Source organism: Hylobates moloch, unplaced genomic scaffold (assembly GCF_009828535.3).
Source record: "Hylobates moloch isolate HMO894 unplaced genomic scaffold, HMol_V3 SCAFFOLD_7, whole genome shotgun sequence".
NCBI classification, from domain to species: Eukaryota; Metazoa; Chordata; class Mammalia; order Primates; family Hylobatidae; genus Hylobates; species Hylobates moloch.
In genome coordinates this window covers 48527331-48543527 of record NW_026652282.1, presented here as the reverse complement: position 1 = coordinate 48543527, position 16197 = coordinate 48527331, and the positions used below count along the sequence as shown (strand labels likewise).

At 40.4% G+C, this 16197-nt stretch overlaps 1 protein-coding gene across 2 annotated transcripts in view; it reads left to right on the top strand.

The window, feature by feature from the left end:
- The first annotated feature begins 6151 nt into the window (after nt 1–6151).
- The window catches only part of PFKFB1 (6-phosphofructo-2-kinase/fructose-2,6-biphosphatase 1), a 42813-nt gene continuing 32767 nt past the window's right edge, over nt 6152–16197 (top strand). For both annotated transcript variants that reach the window (XM_032756367.1, XM_032756366.2), the window contains exon 1: nt 6152–6429. In XM_032756367.1, coding sequence (XP_032612258.1) covers nt 6309–6429 — 121 coding nt within the window. In that variant the 5' untranslated portion in view covers nt 6152–6308. The remainder of the gene's footprint in view (nt 6430–16197) is intronic.

Sequence of the window (16197 nt, the reverse complement as noted above, 5' to 3'; positions counted from 1 at the left end):
GGCCCGCCTCCCGCGCGCGTTTGCGCAGGCGTTCGCGTGCGTACCACAAAAGCGTCTGACGCATGTCGGGCGGGGGCTTCAACTTTCTCAGCTCTCATTGGCGGGAGGAGGAACTGGGTGGACGCTGAAGGAAGCAGAGCGGAAGGCTAGTGGCAATGAATGGCGAGAGGAGTCTCCACTTGGGCTCCCGCTCCTTCCGCTCGGATCCCTGAGTCTCAGTGCGTTTTTCCTGTACTCAGAAGTCCACGTGGTGCGTCCGGTTACTTACAAACGGGATTTTGCCACTTTTTAAGCGACGGAACCCTGAGCGGAACTGGTCAGCCGCCAAAGCCCCGCCCTCAGTGCGGCAGACCGCCCACCTAAGTTCACAGATGGCTGCAGCGCTTGCGCCCCAGGAATAGCTGGCGCTAAGTGCTCGCGTTGGGCTGGGCAAAGGGAAGTTCATGGTTGGAGGAGGGAGCAGTAGGAGTCGCTCCACTGAGATAAGACTTAGGAGGAGGGCCTTTGGCTTTATTGGGGGAGGGGGAGGAGGAGGAGGCTGTCTCAAGCCTGCCCTGTAGCTTTTATTTGTCTTGGCTCTTAACATTCTGAAGGATGTAGCCGGACACATCCTTACTCCTGGTTCTGTTTCTCAGATAAGTGAAATCGAGGCCCAGGAAATGTAAGCTCGTGAGCAGCATTGTCTCCGATGCATCCATGGCTCTTCTGTATATGTTTTCTCATTTCACTCTCAGGACAACCCAGTTGGGGACATTGAGGCTAAGTTAGAGACGTCGAATGAATTCACTTCATTCTCACAGTTCACTCTCTCTAACACTGAAGTAGTAGAGCCAGGATTCAAACCCTATCTTAATTAGCTCAATAATTACTTTTCTGAGTGTTTTTACTGACCACACACCTCCCCAGTTAAGTCTTTTCCTCTGGGGCCCCACGGCACCCTATGGTCCATTCTGTCACAGTACTTATAATACACAGTTATCATTGACTTCTATTTCTGCTGCCACTAGACTGCCAGCAACTTGAGAGCAATGACCATGTCTGGTTCATCTTGTTAGCCCCATCCCCTAATACTGGACACAGCATATATTGGGAAGCAATAGATATTTGTCAGGTGAATGAATGAACAAAGGATAATAGCAAGAGCATCGACAGGTTCATGGCTTGTTTTTGAGAGCACAGAAGTTAGAAGTAATGGATATGCCCAATGTCCAGGGAAAAGCATAATGATGCATCTTTAGGTTCCTCACCCAGAATTGCAGCATAATTATTTTTTCCCCAGAATTTAAGTCTTAGAGCCATCATCCTCAATGGTTACAGCAAAGACGCAGTAAACTGCTTTTCCTCCTGGAGGACTTAAAAGGTTACCAGTTGTTGCTATCAGAAAATAGCTCTGTGATTAAAATAAAAATTTGTATGTCCTGAGCTTTTTCATGCTTTGGGGGTTATTGACTCAGGATTGACTCCCATGAGTGTGATAACTAGGACAAAGGAAATGAACATTTTTATTGCTCTTGCTTCATATTGCCAGATTGCTTTCCACTAAGGGATTATGCCCATTTACACTGAAGACCGATCTGAAACAGCCCCAGCGAAATCCAGAACTTGCCTGTCTCCATAGCTGGTTTTAATTTCCCCATTCTGCAGTGGCTTGTTAATATTAGTTCTGACCTTTGGGGCAAGGTGAACACATGGTTGGACTGAAGAGAAAAGGCTTCGGGTGGCTCAGGAACTTCTTTGGCAACTACAACAGCTGATATTTCAACAGAGCACATACATCCCCCACTTAACAAGGGTACATCCTCAGCCTTCTCAGGGAACCAACGAACACCTCCAGGCTTCCTCTTTGATGCCACCCATTGGACCTGCCTTGGGGGTCTGTAAATGCAAGAGAACCGAGTGTTGGATAATTAGCGATGGAAGAAAAAACCTCTAGAATAAAAGGTAGGTGAGAAAGAAGGGAAAGTAGGTAGGAGTTGCGCAAATCCACATCCGTTCTTCAGGCCCTCTGGAAAGTTTTCTTTGCATAGATGGTTGGTTGTCGTGTGCATTAAAGGGCATGGGAAAGTGGGGGAAAAGATTATATCTATATGTAACCTATTTATCTGTCTGTATATTTTTAAAAGTCCATTCTGGCCTTTGTGGGACAATGGCCCCCAGGGCAATTCACTGGCACCTGTGAAAGTCTCTCTAACTTGGCCTAGTCTGGTTTTGAATGAACTGAGTGATTGAAATTATAGCTTTTACCTCCCCACTGATGTGTAAAGTAGGGTTGATTTGCTGTGGCACTTTGAACAAGCTCTCTAGCTTCTCTGGGCATCAGTAGCTTCCTCAGTAAAATGGATATCAAAGTCTCTAGCCAATGTTCCTCAGAGGGCTGTCACGATCAAGAAGAGTGGAAAGGCAGAAACCAAAGCTCTTTGGAGACATTTCAGGACTTCCTCACTCTAAGAGTAGTGATCTTGCTTTTTTTTATAGGCTCCACAAGCAATCCCACCCAAAACCCTCCAGCTGCTGTGCGACTGTAGTCTGTGGAGAGCCACTTCCATAACTGGGATTCAGTGAGGTTTGGGGCCCAGGCATGAGGCCGAAAATAGTGGAGAGATGGTGGGCCAGGACAGTGGGTGAGAAGGAAGGGGATCCTAGGCTGCTGTCACAGAAGGCCTGCACCTAGCTTGTAAGTGTGTGGTTGATCTCTGCTCACACCTTCACTCTCCACAAATGCATTCATACCCAGTCTGAGAGCTACCAATAGGGAGACCCCATTCGTGACTTTATTATCCATCAGCACTGTCATATGCTGCTTTACATGGTATTCTCTCCCCATACACATGCCCTGTACTTTGGAAGGGCTATGGGGCCAGGATCTGGGGGCCTTGGGAAATCACATTGTAATCTTTTCTTCCCTAGAGATAGCCCCATTTTAGAATTTTAGACCAAGAGCTGCAGGTCAGAGCTTGATCTTGAATGAGAATCTGGTACTGACTGAACCCTTTCTCTGCCACGAGTTCATTGGCCCTTTTCAGAGAGGACTTCATTCTTTTGTTTATCTGTTTCTGTCCCATTCAAGGTAGAGAAACCTTTCTAGATGCCACCTCCTACCTCAGACAAGTTAGTTCTCCCATCCAATTCCCTGCACAGCTCTCTGTTACAATATTTACCTTGTTGAACTAGGATTAGTTGTCCACAAGTTCATCTCATCTAGGGCAGAGAGATGTAGACTCCACAAACACAATAAGCAAGTGTCTTTTCTGTCCTCTGTGCCAGGGCCTGAGTTGGACACTGGAAACACAAATTACAGATCACTGAGATCTAGTCTCCATCCTCAAGGAGTTCACAGTCTAGTGGGGAAGCAGACCAGGAAAATACTGGTGGATACTTGCTCAGATAGGAGCATGTGGGCAATATAAGAACCAAATACAAGGCTTGTCCCAAGGATACAGGGGTCACTTCCCAGAGGAAGGGAACATCAAACCAGACCTTGAAAAGTGGGTCAGATTTTGTTGGGAATAGAAGGAGAAAAATGGCATTTCAGGCTGAGCAAAGGCCAAGAAGCAGGAAAATACACCATGTATTTTGGGGCCCAGTGAGTCAGCCAGTGCAGTTTAAGGATGGAGATCTAAGGAGAGACATGGCTGGACAGGTAGGCTGAAGCTTGATTGAAAAGTCTTGGGTGCCAAGCTGAGGTCTTTCCATAAAGCTTGTTTTGGTCTCCTGCTTCTGGGATCAGAATTGGTAACAGTAGTGAGGAATCTCATAGCTAATTCCAGGCACTTTTAAGTTAGGCTTTCAAGCCTGGACCCCAGGTTTACCCTTTAAGACTTTGTCAAAAGCCTGTCAGCTTCCTATCTCAGATTTCCTGCTGCTAAAATTATCCTTCTGCCTGTTGGCAGGGCCATAAGGACAAAATTGTAAACATAGAAGAGACATTCATGTGACCAGCTAGATTACCTTGAACATGCCACTTCCCCTCCCCAGACCTCAGTTTCCCTGTAAGGCTAACAAGGATGTTTGTAAGGATCGAATAAGATAAGGAATATGTTGTTGCTTTGTGGGCAATGGAAAACATACAGGGAAAGGGTTATAATTAAGATTATTAATATTAACAGATTTATACCAGTTAGGAAATTTATTAGGATTAAAAGAGTTGTATCTCTTACAAAGTCTAGTTCTGAGACTCTAGAGGTTCTGAGCTAACTTGTAAGACCACATTCTTAGATCAGGCTTGTTTGATTAATTAAAGAAAAGCCCTGACCTGGGAGAAATTAGTTCCCTAGTGTTCTATTCCTGACTTGGCCACTGATTTACTACATGACCTTAGGAAAATATTTCTAGACCTCAGTTTTCTTACCTGAGAGGGTGAGATGAAATGATCTCGCAAGTCTTTACACAAATTCAAAAGAGTAAAACCAAATTCATCCTTCTAATTGATTTGCAGGAGCTCTTTGTGTACTATAAATGTTAAGCCTTTGCCATAATATTGTAAGTTTCCTTAACTGAGGGTTTTCTGTATGGTCAGCATTATATTAGAAGTTTCAGATTAGTCAAAGAGGTGTGTCTGGTCATTTACCTCCCAAAGGGAGTAACAGTGTTAGATAATATATTTTTAACATTTCCCAGATTGCTTTACATTTTTTAACACATTGAATCTTCAACAGTCCTAAGGAGGGTAGGTACTCCTATCATTCCCATGTTCCAGATAAGAAAACTGAAGTACTGAAAAGTTCAGTCTTCTGCTCATTGCCTCATAGCCAACAAGGGGCAGAGGTAGGATTCCACTCAAGAAATATTGCTCCAGAGCCTATTGCTCTTAACCATCATGATCTGCTATCTCAGTTGATTCATTTAGATAGGTGGGCTCTGGAATGTATTAAAAATTTGGTATGATTTATACACAACAACTGGAGGGAATCTGACCCTTGTGTAGACTAAGGCTTGCAAATGTATTTTAGGGAACTTCTTAAAAGGCAAAGTGGAACTGAGAGCATTTGAGGGCAGGGATTAGAAATTTCTGTCCCCAAGAGATTGCCCTTGTGCAGCCCAGCTCAGTGGAAGAAAGTTGAGCTTCTTCATAACCAATCGTTGGAGGTTCATTGGGGGTGGGAAGGTTGCAAAAGAGTGAAGTAAGAGCACACTTGCACATCTTCCAGGCAAGCTGTGCAGTTCTATGAGTTATACACATAAAAGCCTCAAAACAGTGGGTCAGGGGAGCGGGAGAGAGGGCAGGTGAGAGTGAGTCATCTGGGCTGGATGGCTCTGGCCTATGGACTTGTCCTACTTTGAGGCCATTGCTCTCTGTTCCCTGCTGCAGCCTCTACCCTCTTAAATCTCCATCCTAATGGCTTGGCATGAGGAACTTTAGCGAAATTTTCTATCAGTTCATAATGCCAGTGTCATTCTCCTTAGGGCATCTGATGGTGGCTAACAGCCATGTGGGCAGAGCTTACCATTCCCCCACCTCCAGCCCCAGGCAATGGCTGCACTCTTCCAAAGGTGTCAGTTTACTCCTATTTATTTAGCCCTTGGCTGGAGAGAGTAGAAAGATGATCAGATAGTGCCCATCTCTTCAAGAGTGCCCCAGGCAGCACATTTCAGGTGGGAGAGGCCCTGTGGCAAGGAAGGCAGCAGAATCCAGAGAAGACAAGGGATGCAATGCCATTTTGGGTCGGGGAAGCAGAGAAGTAGTGGACCTTCCATGTCCAGTTTGGGCCTCTAATTGCCAGCTCAAAACACTGCATTCCCCAGTAGGGACTTGGTGTTTGTGTTTTTGTCCTTGGGAACCTTGCATTTCTGATGTGAATCTTGGTTTCTGGGTTGGAGCTTGACATTCTACTTGGGCCCATTTTTTTATTTCAAAGCTGGGAAAGCCGCTGAGACCTACCTCCATCACCTTTGCCTCTCTACCCCACACAGGCTGTAAGCACACGATCTTTGGTCTTTTATTTGCATACTCTATTAGTCTTGTCTTCATTGGAGGGAAGTGACTGGTCAGACCTGGGCTGTGTTGCTGGCTGCCTTCCTTGTTGGGCTCCAACTTACCTCCTATGTACACAGCCCTTGGAATTCAGAGGCCTCTCCTGACCTCTGCCCAACCTCTCGCCCTCTGCACCCAATACCCAACTAGTACATACAGGAGCAGAGGCAGGCTAGGACCAGAGGAAAGAGGAGAGGGGGCTGAAGACAGACTTTGAGAGGGCTCAGAAACCCAGTGCACCCCCTGTCCCAGCCCTGTCCACCTGCTGCTGTGGCCACAGCGAGAGAAAAGACAACTAGTAAGATAGGAAGTGAGGCCAGGTACCTTGTGGGCAGTGATGTCATTAGCTGCGACTCCTAAGATGTCTCCAGAGATGGGAGAGCTCACCCAAACCAGGTTGCAGAAGATCTGGATTCCACACAGCAGCGGCAGCAGCAGGCTGCAACGGAGAAGGGGCTGTAAGTGGGGTTTGCTTCCGTGGGTTTCAAGGTGGTGGTGGTAGAGTGGGTGTAGAAGAGCAAAGGATGCACCTCCCCTTGTCATCCACTCCTACCTCAACCTAAAAGTTGGAATAGATGAACAACTGGATGAAATAGAGGCTAGTGTCAAAAAGGTGAGGAAAGAATGAGAGAGAAGACAGGCGGAAAGAAAGAGATGAAGACAAAGAAGGAGGATTAGGTTAAGACCATCTTAATCAGAGGGATCTTTAGGAACTTTTCCTTTCTTATACAGAGCTTGTTTGGAATGCTTCTTGTTTGGAATTTAAGATTTCTAGTTTAGGACTGTTCAGTGATAGTCTAGTATGTTTCATTTTGGTGACTTCTGTGAAGTGTCTGGGAGTTGGTCTTGTCTGACTGATAGTGCCTGGGTGAAATAAGGTGATGTCTCCTGGCATCATCTCTCAGGGGACAGGTGCTGGGTACACAGCAGTGCCATGTCACTGGTCAGTATTGCTCCTCTCCTTTCTCAGGCCTTTTCTGAGTCTATACCTGCCTAGGTTGGGAAACACTTAATGTCCTGTCTCCAGTGTTGCCTTCCTGGCACATATGGACTTCCTTGCTGCTCTGGGAATTTGAGAGAGACAGTCTCTCAGGGCCAGCCCGCTGGTGTGGTGCTCACTTTGGAAATTTAAGAAAGATCAAGGGCAAAACAAAACCTGTACATATTTAAAACAAAAACTGGAGTATACCATTTCCCATAGATAACAGGCGACAGTGGTGGACCAAGGTGCATCCAGCCCAGGGATTGTGGCCTGAGTGGCCATAAGGTGGGTTAAGATAAGGCAGCTGTGGACTGTGGGACTCAGACATCCCAAAGGCCAGCTAACCAAGTTTCCACTCTGCTAATGCTAGAGGAGGCCCAGGCTCAGGGATATTGCGGGTAGCAGTAGTTGCTTAGAGGATCCAGGAGCATATAGGATGTTAAATATAGTTATAATACACAGGATGTAGGGTGTGGGTGGAGGAAGAGAGAGAAAAAAGACTAGGCTCCTACTCTCTCTCTTTCTTATCTCCACCAGCTCTCTCACTCACTCATCTGGAGATCTAGGAGCCTGGAGACTGAGAGGTACCCTCACCCAGCTAGCCACTCTCGGCCTTTTCCAAGGGGCTGTTTAGTTGACAAACAAACACGCCATTCTCTGCATACACGGGTCCTCCAGAGCTAGAATGCTTATAGTCCTGGGAACTGTGTCTTTGAAGTTGGAGAGATAATATACATAAATCACCTAATATAGTCTCTATCAAATAGAAGATGAAAAATAAATGTGTGCTTACTTTAGTTTGGAGTGTCACTTTCCTCAGCTATAAAACAAGATTAATGCCTACGACCCAGTGTTATTGGGAGTAATTCACTGATTCAGAGGTTCTGGATCCAGACTGCCTAGGTTTGACTTCCAGCTCTATCTCCCCCTGTGTCTGTGACCTTGGACAACTCTCTTAACCTCTCTGGGCTTGTTTCCTCACCTGTAAAAGGAAGTTAATAACAGTGTAGTTGTGAAGATTAGATGAGCTGAAGCATGTGACATGCTTAGAAGAGTGTCCAGCACATAGTACATACTCAGTAATTGTTAATTATCCTAATTATTATTGTTCTTGTTATTTAAACAAGAAAGTGGGCGTGTGGTCTTATTTACCATCATATCCTCAACATCAGGCCCTTATCCTGGCACACAGTAGATGCTCAGTAAATGGTCACTCTGTTCTACTTCCACTCTACCACTCACCATAGCCAAGAATGGGGCTCTGTGTGCACAAGACAGTCACTCATTAATATTTGACTAAATTTTATCAGACCATAGATGCAAGAAACTTAGTGGTTGCCAAGTCTGGAGAATGTCTGGTTCACTTCTTGCTAGGGAGGCCAGTCTATTGGTCCCTGTAAGGTCTGAATCACCTTTTTCTTGGAGCATCCTCTCTAGAAGACACACAGTTACTTAATGTTATTCTGAAGATTAAATACATTAACATGTAAAGTACTTGAACATCTGTGCATATTCTTTTCTTATCCAACATTATGTTTATGTGAACCACCCATGTTATCGTTGCAAGCAGTTGTAGTTTGTTTATTCCCCTTGTGAATATCCCACAGTTTATCCATCTTACTATTGTTGAGCATTTGGGTAGTTTCTAATTTTTGATTATGAAGAATTATCCAATGGGCATTCTTGTACCTTTATCCTGGTAGAGCAAGTCCCTCCATCTTGTCCTTCTTATGGAGTGTCTTGGCTATTCTTGGCCCAATGCTCTTCTCCATAAATTTTGGAATCAGCTTTCCAAGTTACACACATACACACACACACACACACACACACAGAGAGAGAGAGAGAGAGAGAGAGAGGGAGAGAGAGAGAGAGGGAGAGAGAGAGAGAAAGAGAACTTTTGGAATTTTGATGGAAATTACATTCAATCTGTAAATCAATCAATTTGAGGAGAGTTGCCATGTTTGTGACATTGAGTCTTCCCCAAACATGGTATATCACTCCATATATTCAGGCTTTTTCATGTTGAGTGAAGTTTTATAATTTAATCTATAAAAGGTTTGCATGCCATTGTAAGATGTTTTTGGCTTATTTTTTGTTGCTATCTTAAACAGTACCTTTTTAGAAAATTAAATTTTATAGCAGTATGTTGCTAATGTATACAACTGTATTTGTTTCTCATGTAATGAATTTGTAACTAGCAAACCTGCTAAACTTTCTTATGAGTTTTGATAATTTGTATGTAAATGACAGCTTTCATTTTCCCCACAACCCTTGTTTTTATCTTTCTTACATTATTACACTGCTAAGACCTCCCACCTTTAATATACACACACGAGATGTGCAGTACACGTTGAAAAGAAATGTTAATAGTGTATATTCTTATGCTGATCCCGAATTTAAGTTTCACCATTGAGCAAATTTGCTGTAGTTTTTTTGGTAGATATCATTTAACAGGTTAAAGAGGTTCCTGTTTATTCTGAATTTGCCAATACAATTTTTAAAAGATGAATGAATATTGAATTTTATTAAACATGTTTTCTGTATTCACTGAAATGACATTAATTTTCTATTTTAACCCATTAATGTGGTACATTACATTAGAGTTTTTCTTGTGTTGAAATAATCTTGCAGTCCTGGGACAAATAAAAACTTCTGAATTTCTTTCACTAATATTTTGTTTAGGATTTTAGCATTTTGCTCAGGAAAGAGATTGGCCTGTAATTTTTCCAAGAGTGTCAAGATTATACTAACCTCATAAAATCAGATGGGAACTATTTCCTTTCATTCTGTCCTCTGACAGAGGTTGTCTGCAGAACTAGCCATTCCTCAAATATTTTACCTGGCAGCATTTTTAGGTAAAATATCTGGACCTGGTGTCTCCTTTAACATTTTAACTGATACAATCTCTTTTATCAGTTATAGAGTCCTTTCAGTTTGCTATTTTCACTAAAGTTAGCTTTCTTAAGCTTTCCTAAGTTATGGTTTTCTATGAATTTTTCTACTTCACATCAGTTTTCAAATTTATTTTGTGTAAAGTTCTTATCTTTGTATCTTTTTTATCTCTGTTGCATTTGTGGTTATAGCTTCTCTTTCATTATAATATTATTTATTTGCACCTTCTTTTTTCTCTTGATCAATCTTGCTATAAGTTTGACACTTTTATAATTCTTCTAAAATAATCAACTTTTGACTTTTTGATCCTTTGTTATCTTTATTTTCTATTTAGCTATTTTTCATCATTATTCTGTTTCTCCTATTTTCTTTGGATTTATTCTGTTGTTCTTTTTTAGCTAATAAAGTTGTATGCTGCTCAGCTCATTCATTTTCGGACTTTCTTCTTTTCTAATTTAAGTATCCAGTGCTATAATTGGCCTACTAAACAGGGCTGATATTCCACAGATTCATAATCGTATGGCCATATGAATTTTCAAAATATTTATAGTCCATTTAATAAATAGGCACTGTCCCAGGCTCTTTTAGTCTCTCCAACACTTACCCAGTTACCCTGGCCACCTCAATTCCTTTCCCAGGACAGCCAGGACTACTGATTATCATCTAGCAACTAAAGGATTAATGCCTACCACAGCAGGAGGCTTCCAGTACTTGGTGCCAGCCCTTGGACCAGCTTCTGTTTTGATAGATCAGTGCTCTTGTCATTTCTATTTTAATTCCATTCTGGTCAGAGAACAAACTTTATAGTTTGTAGAAGTTTTATAGTTTTACATTTTATATTTAGACCTATGATCCACTTTGAATTATTTTTTGGGTAAGGTTTAAGTATTCAAGTTCATTTTTTGCAGTGGACTTCCGATCATTCTAGCACCATTTGTTGCAAAGACTATTTTCTCTATTGAATTGACTTTGTACCTTTGTCCAAGATTAGTTGACTTTGTCCAAAATTTGAGTGGGTCTATTTCTGGGCTCTTTATTCTATTTCATTGATCTAGATTGCTATCCTTTTCCCAATACCACACTGTCCTGAGTATTGTGGCTTTATAATAAGTCTCAAAATCATGTAGTAAAGTTCATTTCACCAACATTGTTTTATTTATTTATTTATTTTCAATAGTTTTTAGGGTACAGATGGTTTTTGGTTACATGGGTAAGTTCTTTAGTGATGGTTTCTGAGATTTTGGTGCATCCGTCACCCAAGCAGTGTACACTGGCCCCAATATGTAGTCTTTTATCACTCACCCTCCTTCCATCCTTCCCCCCAAGTCCCCAGAGTCCATTATATCATTCTTACCCCTTTGCATCTTCATAACTTAGCTCCCACTTATAAGTGAGAACATAACGATATTTGGTTTTTCATTCCTAAGCGACTTCACTTAAAATAATGGCCTCCATCTCCATCCAAGTTGCTGCAAAGACCATTATTTCATTCTGTTTTATGGCTGAGTAGTATTCCATGGTGTATATATACCATGGTATATGATATAAAGAAAATGGATACATTTTCTTTATCCATTCGTTGGATGATGAGCATTTAAGTTGATTCCATAGTTTTGCAATTGTGAAGTGTGCTGCTATAAACATGCATGTGCACATGTCTTTTTCATATAATGACTTCCTTTCCTCTGGGTAGATACCTAGTAGTGGGATTGCTGGATCAAATGGTAGTTCTACTTTTAGTTCTATAAGGAATCTCCATACTGTTTTCCACAGTGGTTGTACTAGTTTACATTCCTACCAGCACTATGAAAGTGTTTCCTTTTCACCACATCCATGCCAAGATGTATTTTTTTATTTTTAAATTATGGCCATTCTTGCAGGAGTAAGGTGGTATCTCATTGTGGTTTTAATTCACATTTCCCTGAAATTTAGTGATGTTGAGCATTTTTTCATTGTTTGCTGTTTATCTTCTTTTGAGAATTCTATATTCATGTCCTTTGCCCACTTTTTGATGGGATTATTTGTTTTTTCTTGCTGAGTTGTTTTGAGTTTCTTGTATATTCTGGATGTTAGTCCTTTATCAAATGCATAGTTTGCGAATATTTTCTCCCACTCTGTTGGTTGTCTGTTTACTCTGCTGATTATTTCTAATGCTGCACAGAAGCATTTTAGTTTAATTATGTCCCATTTATTTATTTTTGTTTTTGTTGCATTTGCTTTTGGGTTCTTAGTCATGAATTCGTGGCCTAAGCCAATGTCTAGAAGAGTTTTCCCAATGTTATCTTGTAAAACTTTTATGATTTCAGGTCTGAGGTATAAGTCTTTGATCCATCATGAGTTGATTTTTGTATAAAGTGAGAGAGGAGGGTCCAGTTTTATTCTTCTCTATGTGGCTTGCCAATTATCCCAGCATCATTTATTAAATAGGGTATCATTTCCCTACTTTATGTTATTGTATGCTTTGTTAAAGATCAATTAGCTCTAAGTATTTGGCTTTATTTCTGGGTTCTGTATTTTGTTCCATTGCTCTATGTGCCTGTTTGGTAACTATAGCCTTGCAGTGTAATTTGAAGTTTCAGCAACATTGTTTTTATTTTGCAAATTGTTTTAGCCATTCTAGTTTCTTAGCCCTTCCATATGAGTTTTAGGATCAGCTTGTCTATATCTAAAATATCCTGATAGGTTTTTTATTGGTATTGTGTTAAGTATATAGGTCACTTTGGGGAGAATAGACATCTTTACCATATTGAGTATTCCAGTCCATGAACACAGTATGTCTATTTATGTAGCTCTTTGATTCAGCATTTTGTAATTTCCAGCATACAGATCTTTTATACATGTTTTATTGGTGTTATACCTAATGATTTTATCTTATTAGAACTATTGTAAATTTTTTTAAAATTTTGATTTTGAATTGTTTATTGATTGTATATAGTATTGTGATTGACTTTATGTGTTGACATCGTATCCTGTGAACTTGATAAACTTGCTTATTAGTACTAGAAGGGTTTTTAAAAATAGATTTTGGGCTGGGCGCAGTGGCTCATGCCTATAATCCCAGCACTTTGGGAGGCTGAAGTGGGCAGATCACTTGAGGCCAAGATTTCGAGACCAGCCTGGCCAACATGGTGAAACCCCATCTCTACTAAAAATACAAAAATTAGCCAGGTGTGGTGGCACATGCCTGTAATCCCAGCTACTATGGAGGCTGAGACATGAGAAGCCCTTGAACCTGGGAAGCAGAGGTTGCAGTGAGCCATGATCATGGCACTGCACTCCAGCCTGGGTGACAGAGCAAGACTGTGTCTCAAAAAATAAAACATAAATTAAAATATAGACTTCCTGGGATTTTCTACACAGACAATCATATTATGGATGAACAGGGACAGTTTTATTTCTTCCTTTACAATTTGCATGCCTTATATTTCCTTTCTTGCCTTATAGTATTGACTGGGATTTTCAGTACTATGTTGAATAGGAGTGGTGAGAGTGGACATCCTTGCCTTGTTCCTGATATTAGAGAGAAAGCATTTAGTCTATCAACATAAAGTATGATATTAGCTGTAGAGTTTTTGTAAATATTCTTTATCTGGTTAAGGAAGCTCCCTTCTATTCCAAATTGGTAAGAGTTTTATTACGAATGGATACTGTATTTTGTAAAAAGGTTTTTTTTCATCTGCTGATATAATTTGGGGCATCTTAATCTATTTTGTGCTGCTAAAACAGAATACCACGGACTGGTTAATTTATAAAGAACAGAGATTTATTTCTTACAGTTCTAGAGGCTGGGAAGTCCAAGATCACGTGGCCACATCTGGTGAGGGCCTTCTTGCTGCATCATCCCGTTGTGGAAGGTGAAACAGCAAGAGAGAGTGTGCTTATGTGCATGCCTGTGCATGCAAGTGTGGGGGCCAAACTTATCCTTTTATCAGGAACTGTTTTCTGAGTTAACTAAACCATTCCATTATTAATGCCATTAATTCATTCATGAGGGCAGAAGCCTCTGTTCATGAAGGTAGAGCCCTCATGACCTAATCACCTCTTAAAGGTCCCACCTCTCAATGCTGTTGCATTGGAGATTAAGTTCCAACACATGAACTTTGGAGGATGCATTCAAACCATACCATGGGGTTTTACATCTTTAGAATGGATTGCTTTGATTGATTTTCATAATTGAACCAGCCTTGTATTCCTGGGAAAAACCGTGCTTTCTTGTGGTATATTAGTTATCTATTTTATATATAGCCAAATTTCATTTGCATTTTTTTAGGATTCTTATGTTTATGTTCATGAGGGATATTGATTTGTAGTTTTCTTTTTTTGTATCACTTATTTTTCCAGTTTTTATATCAGGGTAATGCTGGCCTCACAGAGTAAGTTGATATGTATTTTCCTGTCTTCTAGTTTCATAGAGATATTGTATAGAATTGATGCTATTTCTTCTTTAAATGAATGGTAAAATTTGCCAGTGAAACTGTCTGGACCTGGGTGTTTTGGGGGAAGATTTTTAATTACAAATTCAATTTCAGTAATATTTATAGAAGGATTTAGATTATTTAGATTATTTGTTACATTTTGGATAAGTTTTGCCAGTTTGTGCTTTTTGAGGAATTTGTTTCATCTATGTTGTCGAATTTATGTGTTTAGAATTGCTATTATATACTCTTGTCATTGTAATACCTATGAAATTTCTATCTACTCTTTCATTCCTGAGTTTTTATTTCAGCTATTATATTTTTAGTCCAAAATATCCATTTGATTCTTATTTATATCTTCTGTTTCTTCACTGAGTGCTTCTGTTTTAAATATTTGTTCCAAAATCGCTTGTTATCGTTCATTCAAGCATTTTTATTATAGCTAATTTAAGATAATGTAATGTCTTATCTCATCATTCATGTCTGTTGTCTTTTTCCATGTTAATTGAAATTTTTATGGTTATTTGCATGCTGATTGATTGTAGTTTGTATCCTGGACATTGTGAGTATTGTGTTGAGATTCTGTATCTTGTTTATATCCTATGGAGAAGGTCTATATTTTTGTTTTAGCCTTTTATATATTTTGGTTCCAACATCAATTCAATTTTCAAGCCTTTTTCAGTACTATATAGGTCTGTCCTGCATGTGTACCATCTAGTGGTTAGTCTGAGACTTGGGTGGAGGTGTACTTTCTAGTTGAGTTTCCAAATCTTTGGTATGCTAATGAAGATCAAGGCAGTCACAAGTCAGACGTAAGCCCAGGGGTTCAAATCAACTTTACACTGTTGCTTTTTCAAAACTCTTCCCTCTCCTTTATCTTTTCAGTACTTTCCAGTTCCCTGGGCTCTCATTTCTGTTTTCTCTTCAAAAACTCCCCACTGTCATGGTTCTAGCATTTCCAGAAACAAGTAGCAGGAGGAGAGAGTGAGGATGGGAGAGGGAGAGGGAGAGTGAGAACGAGAGGGAGAGGGAGAGGAAAAACTGGTATAAAGGCATCATCTTGACATCGTGGCTTCACCTAGAGGGAGGACCTTATCCCACAGAATTTTGATTCCTGGAGGCTCCCATTCTGGGCCACTATTGCTTCTGAGCCACCTTTGCTTTTACTACCTCCACTGTGGAACCAAAGGAGTAAATAAAAACCCAAGGGATTTCCCCCACTCTCTCTGAATTTTAGTTCTCTTTTACATTCCTTGAGCCAAAACTCCAAGACTTCTCCTGCATCTCTGTCTGCTAAACAATGCTCGTTTTGGATTGCACACCATGTTGAATTCATGCTCAGGATACTGAATGGGGGAAAAGTAATGTTGAATTTGCAATTGTTTACTTGGTACTTCAAACTCTGGTGTCTTCTCTGATCTACCTACTTAGATTTATCTTTCAACTTTCATATAGTTGTCCATGCATTCTATCAGAGTTTTATATTTGAGTTAGTGAGAGATAAAAGGTCTGAGAATTGGACCCAGCTATATATGTTTTGTAAATGGCATGTAGTTGGATCCTACTTTTTAATCTAATCTGACCACCTCGGTCTTTAATTGGAATGTTTAGTCGATTCACATTTAAAGTGATTATCAATATAGTTAGATTAAAATCTACCATCTTTCTGTTTTCTTTTCATTATATATGTTCTTGATGTTTTCTATTTACTGTATTTGGCTTTTGTTTCCTTTTTCCCTCTTTTTTCTGCCTTTCATTATTTTATTTGGTCATTTTGTATGATCCCATTTTGTCTCATGTATTTATTTATTATTTAGATATCTTTTAAAGAAACCTTTTTAGTCATTTCCATAAAGTTTGTAATGTACATTTTTATATAATTTGGTTCACCTTTAAATAATACTATACTGCTTCATGTGTAGTACAAGACTATCCCC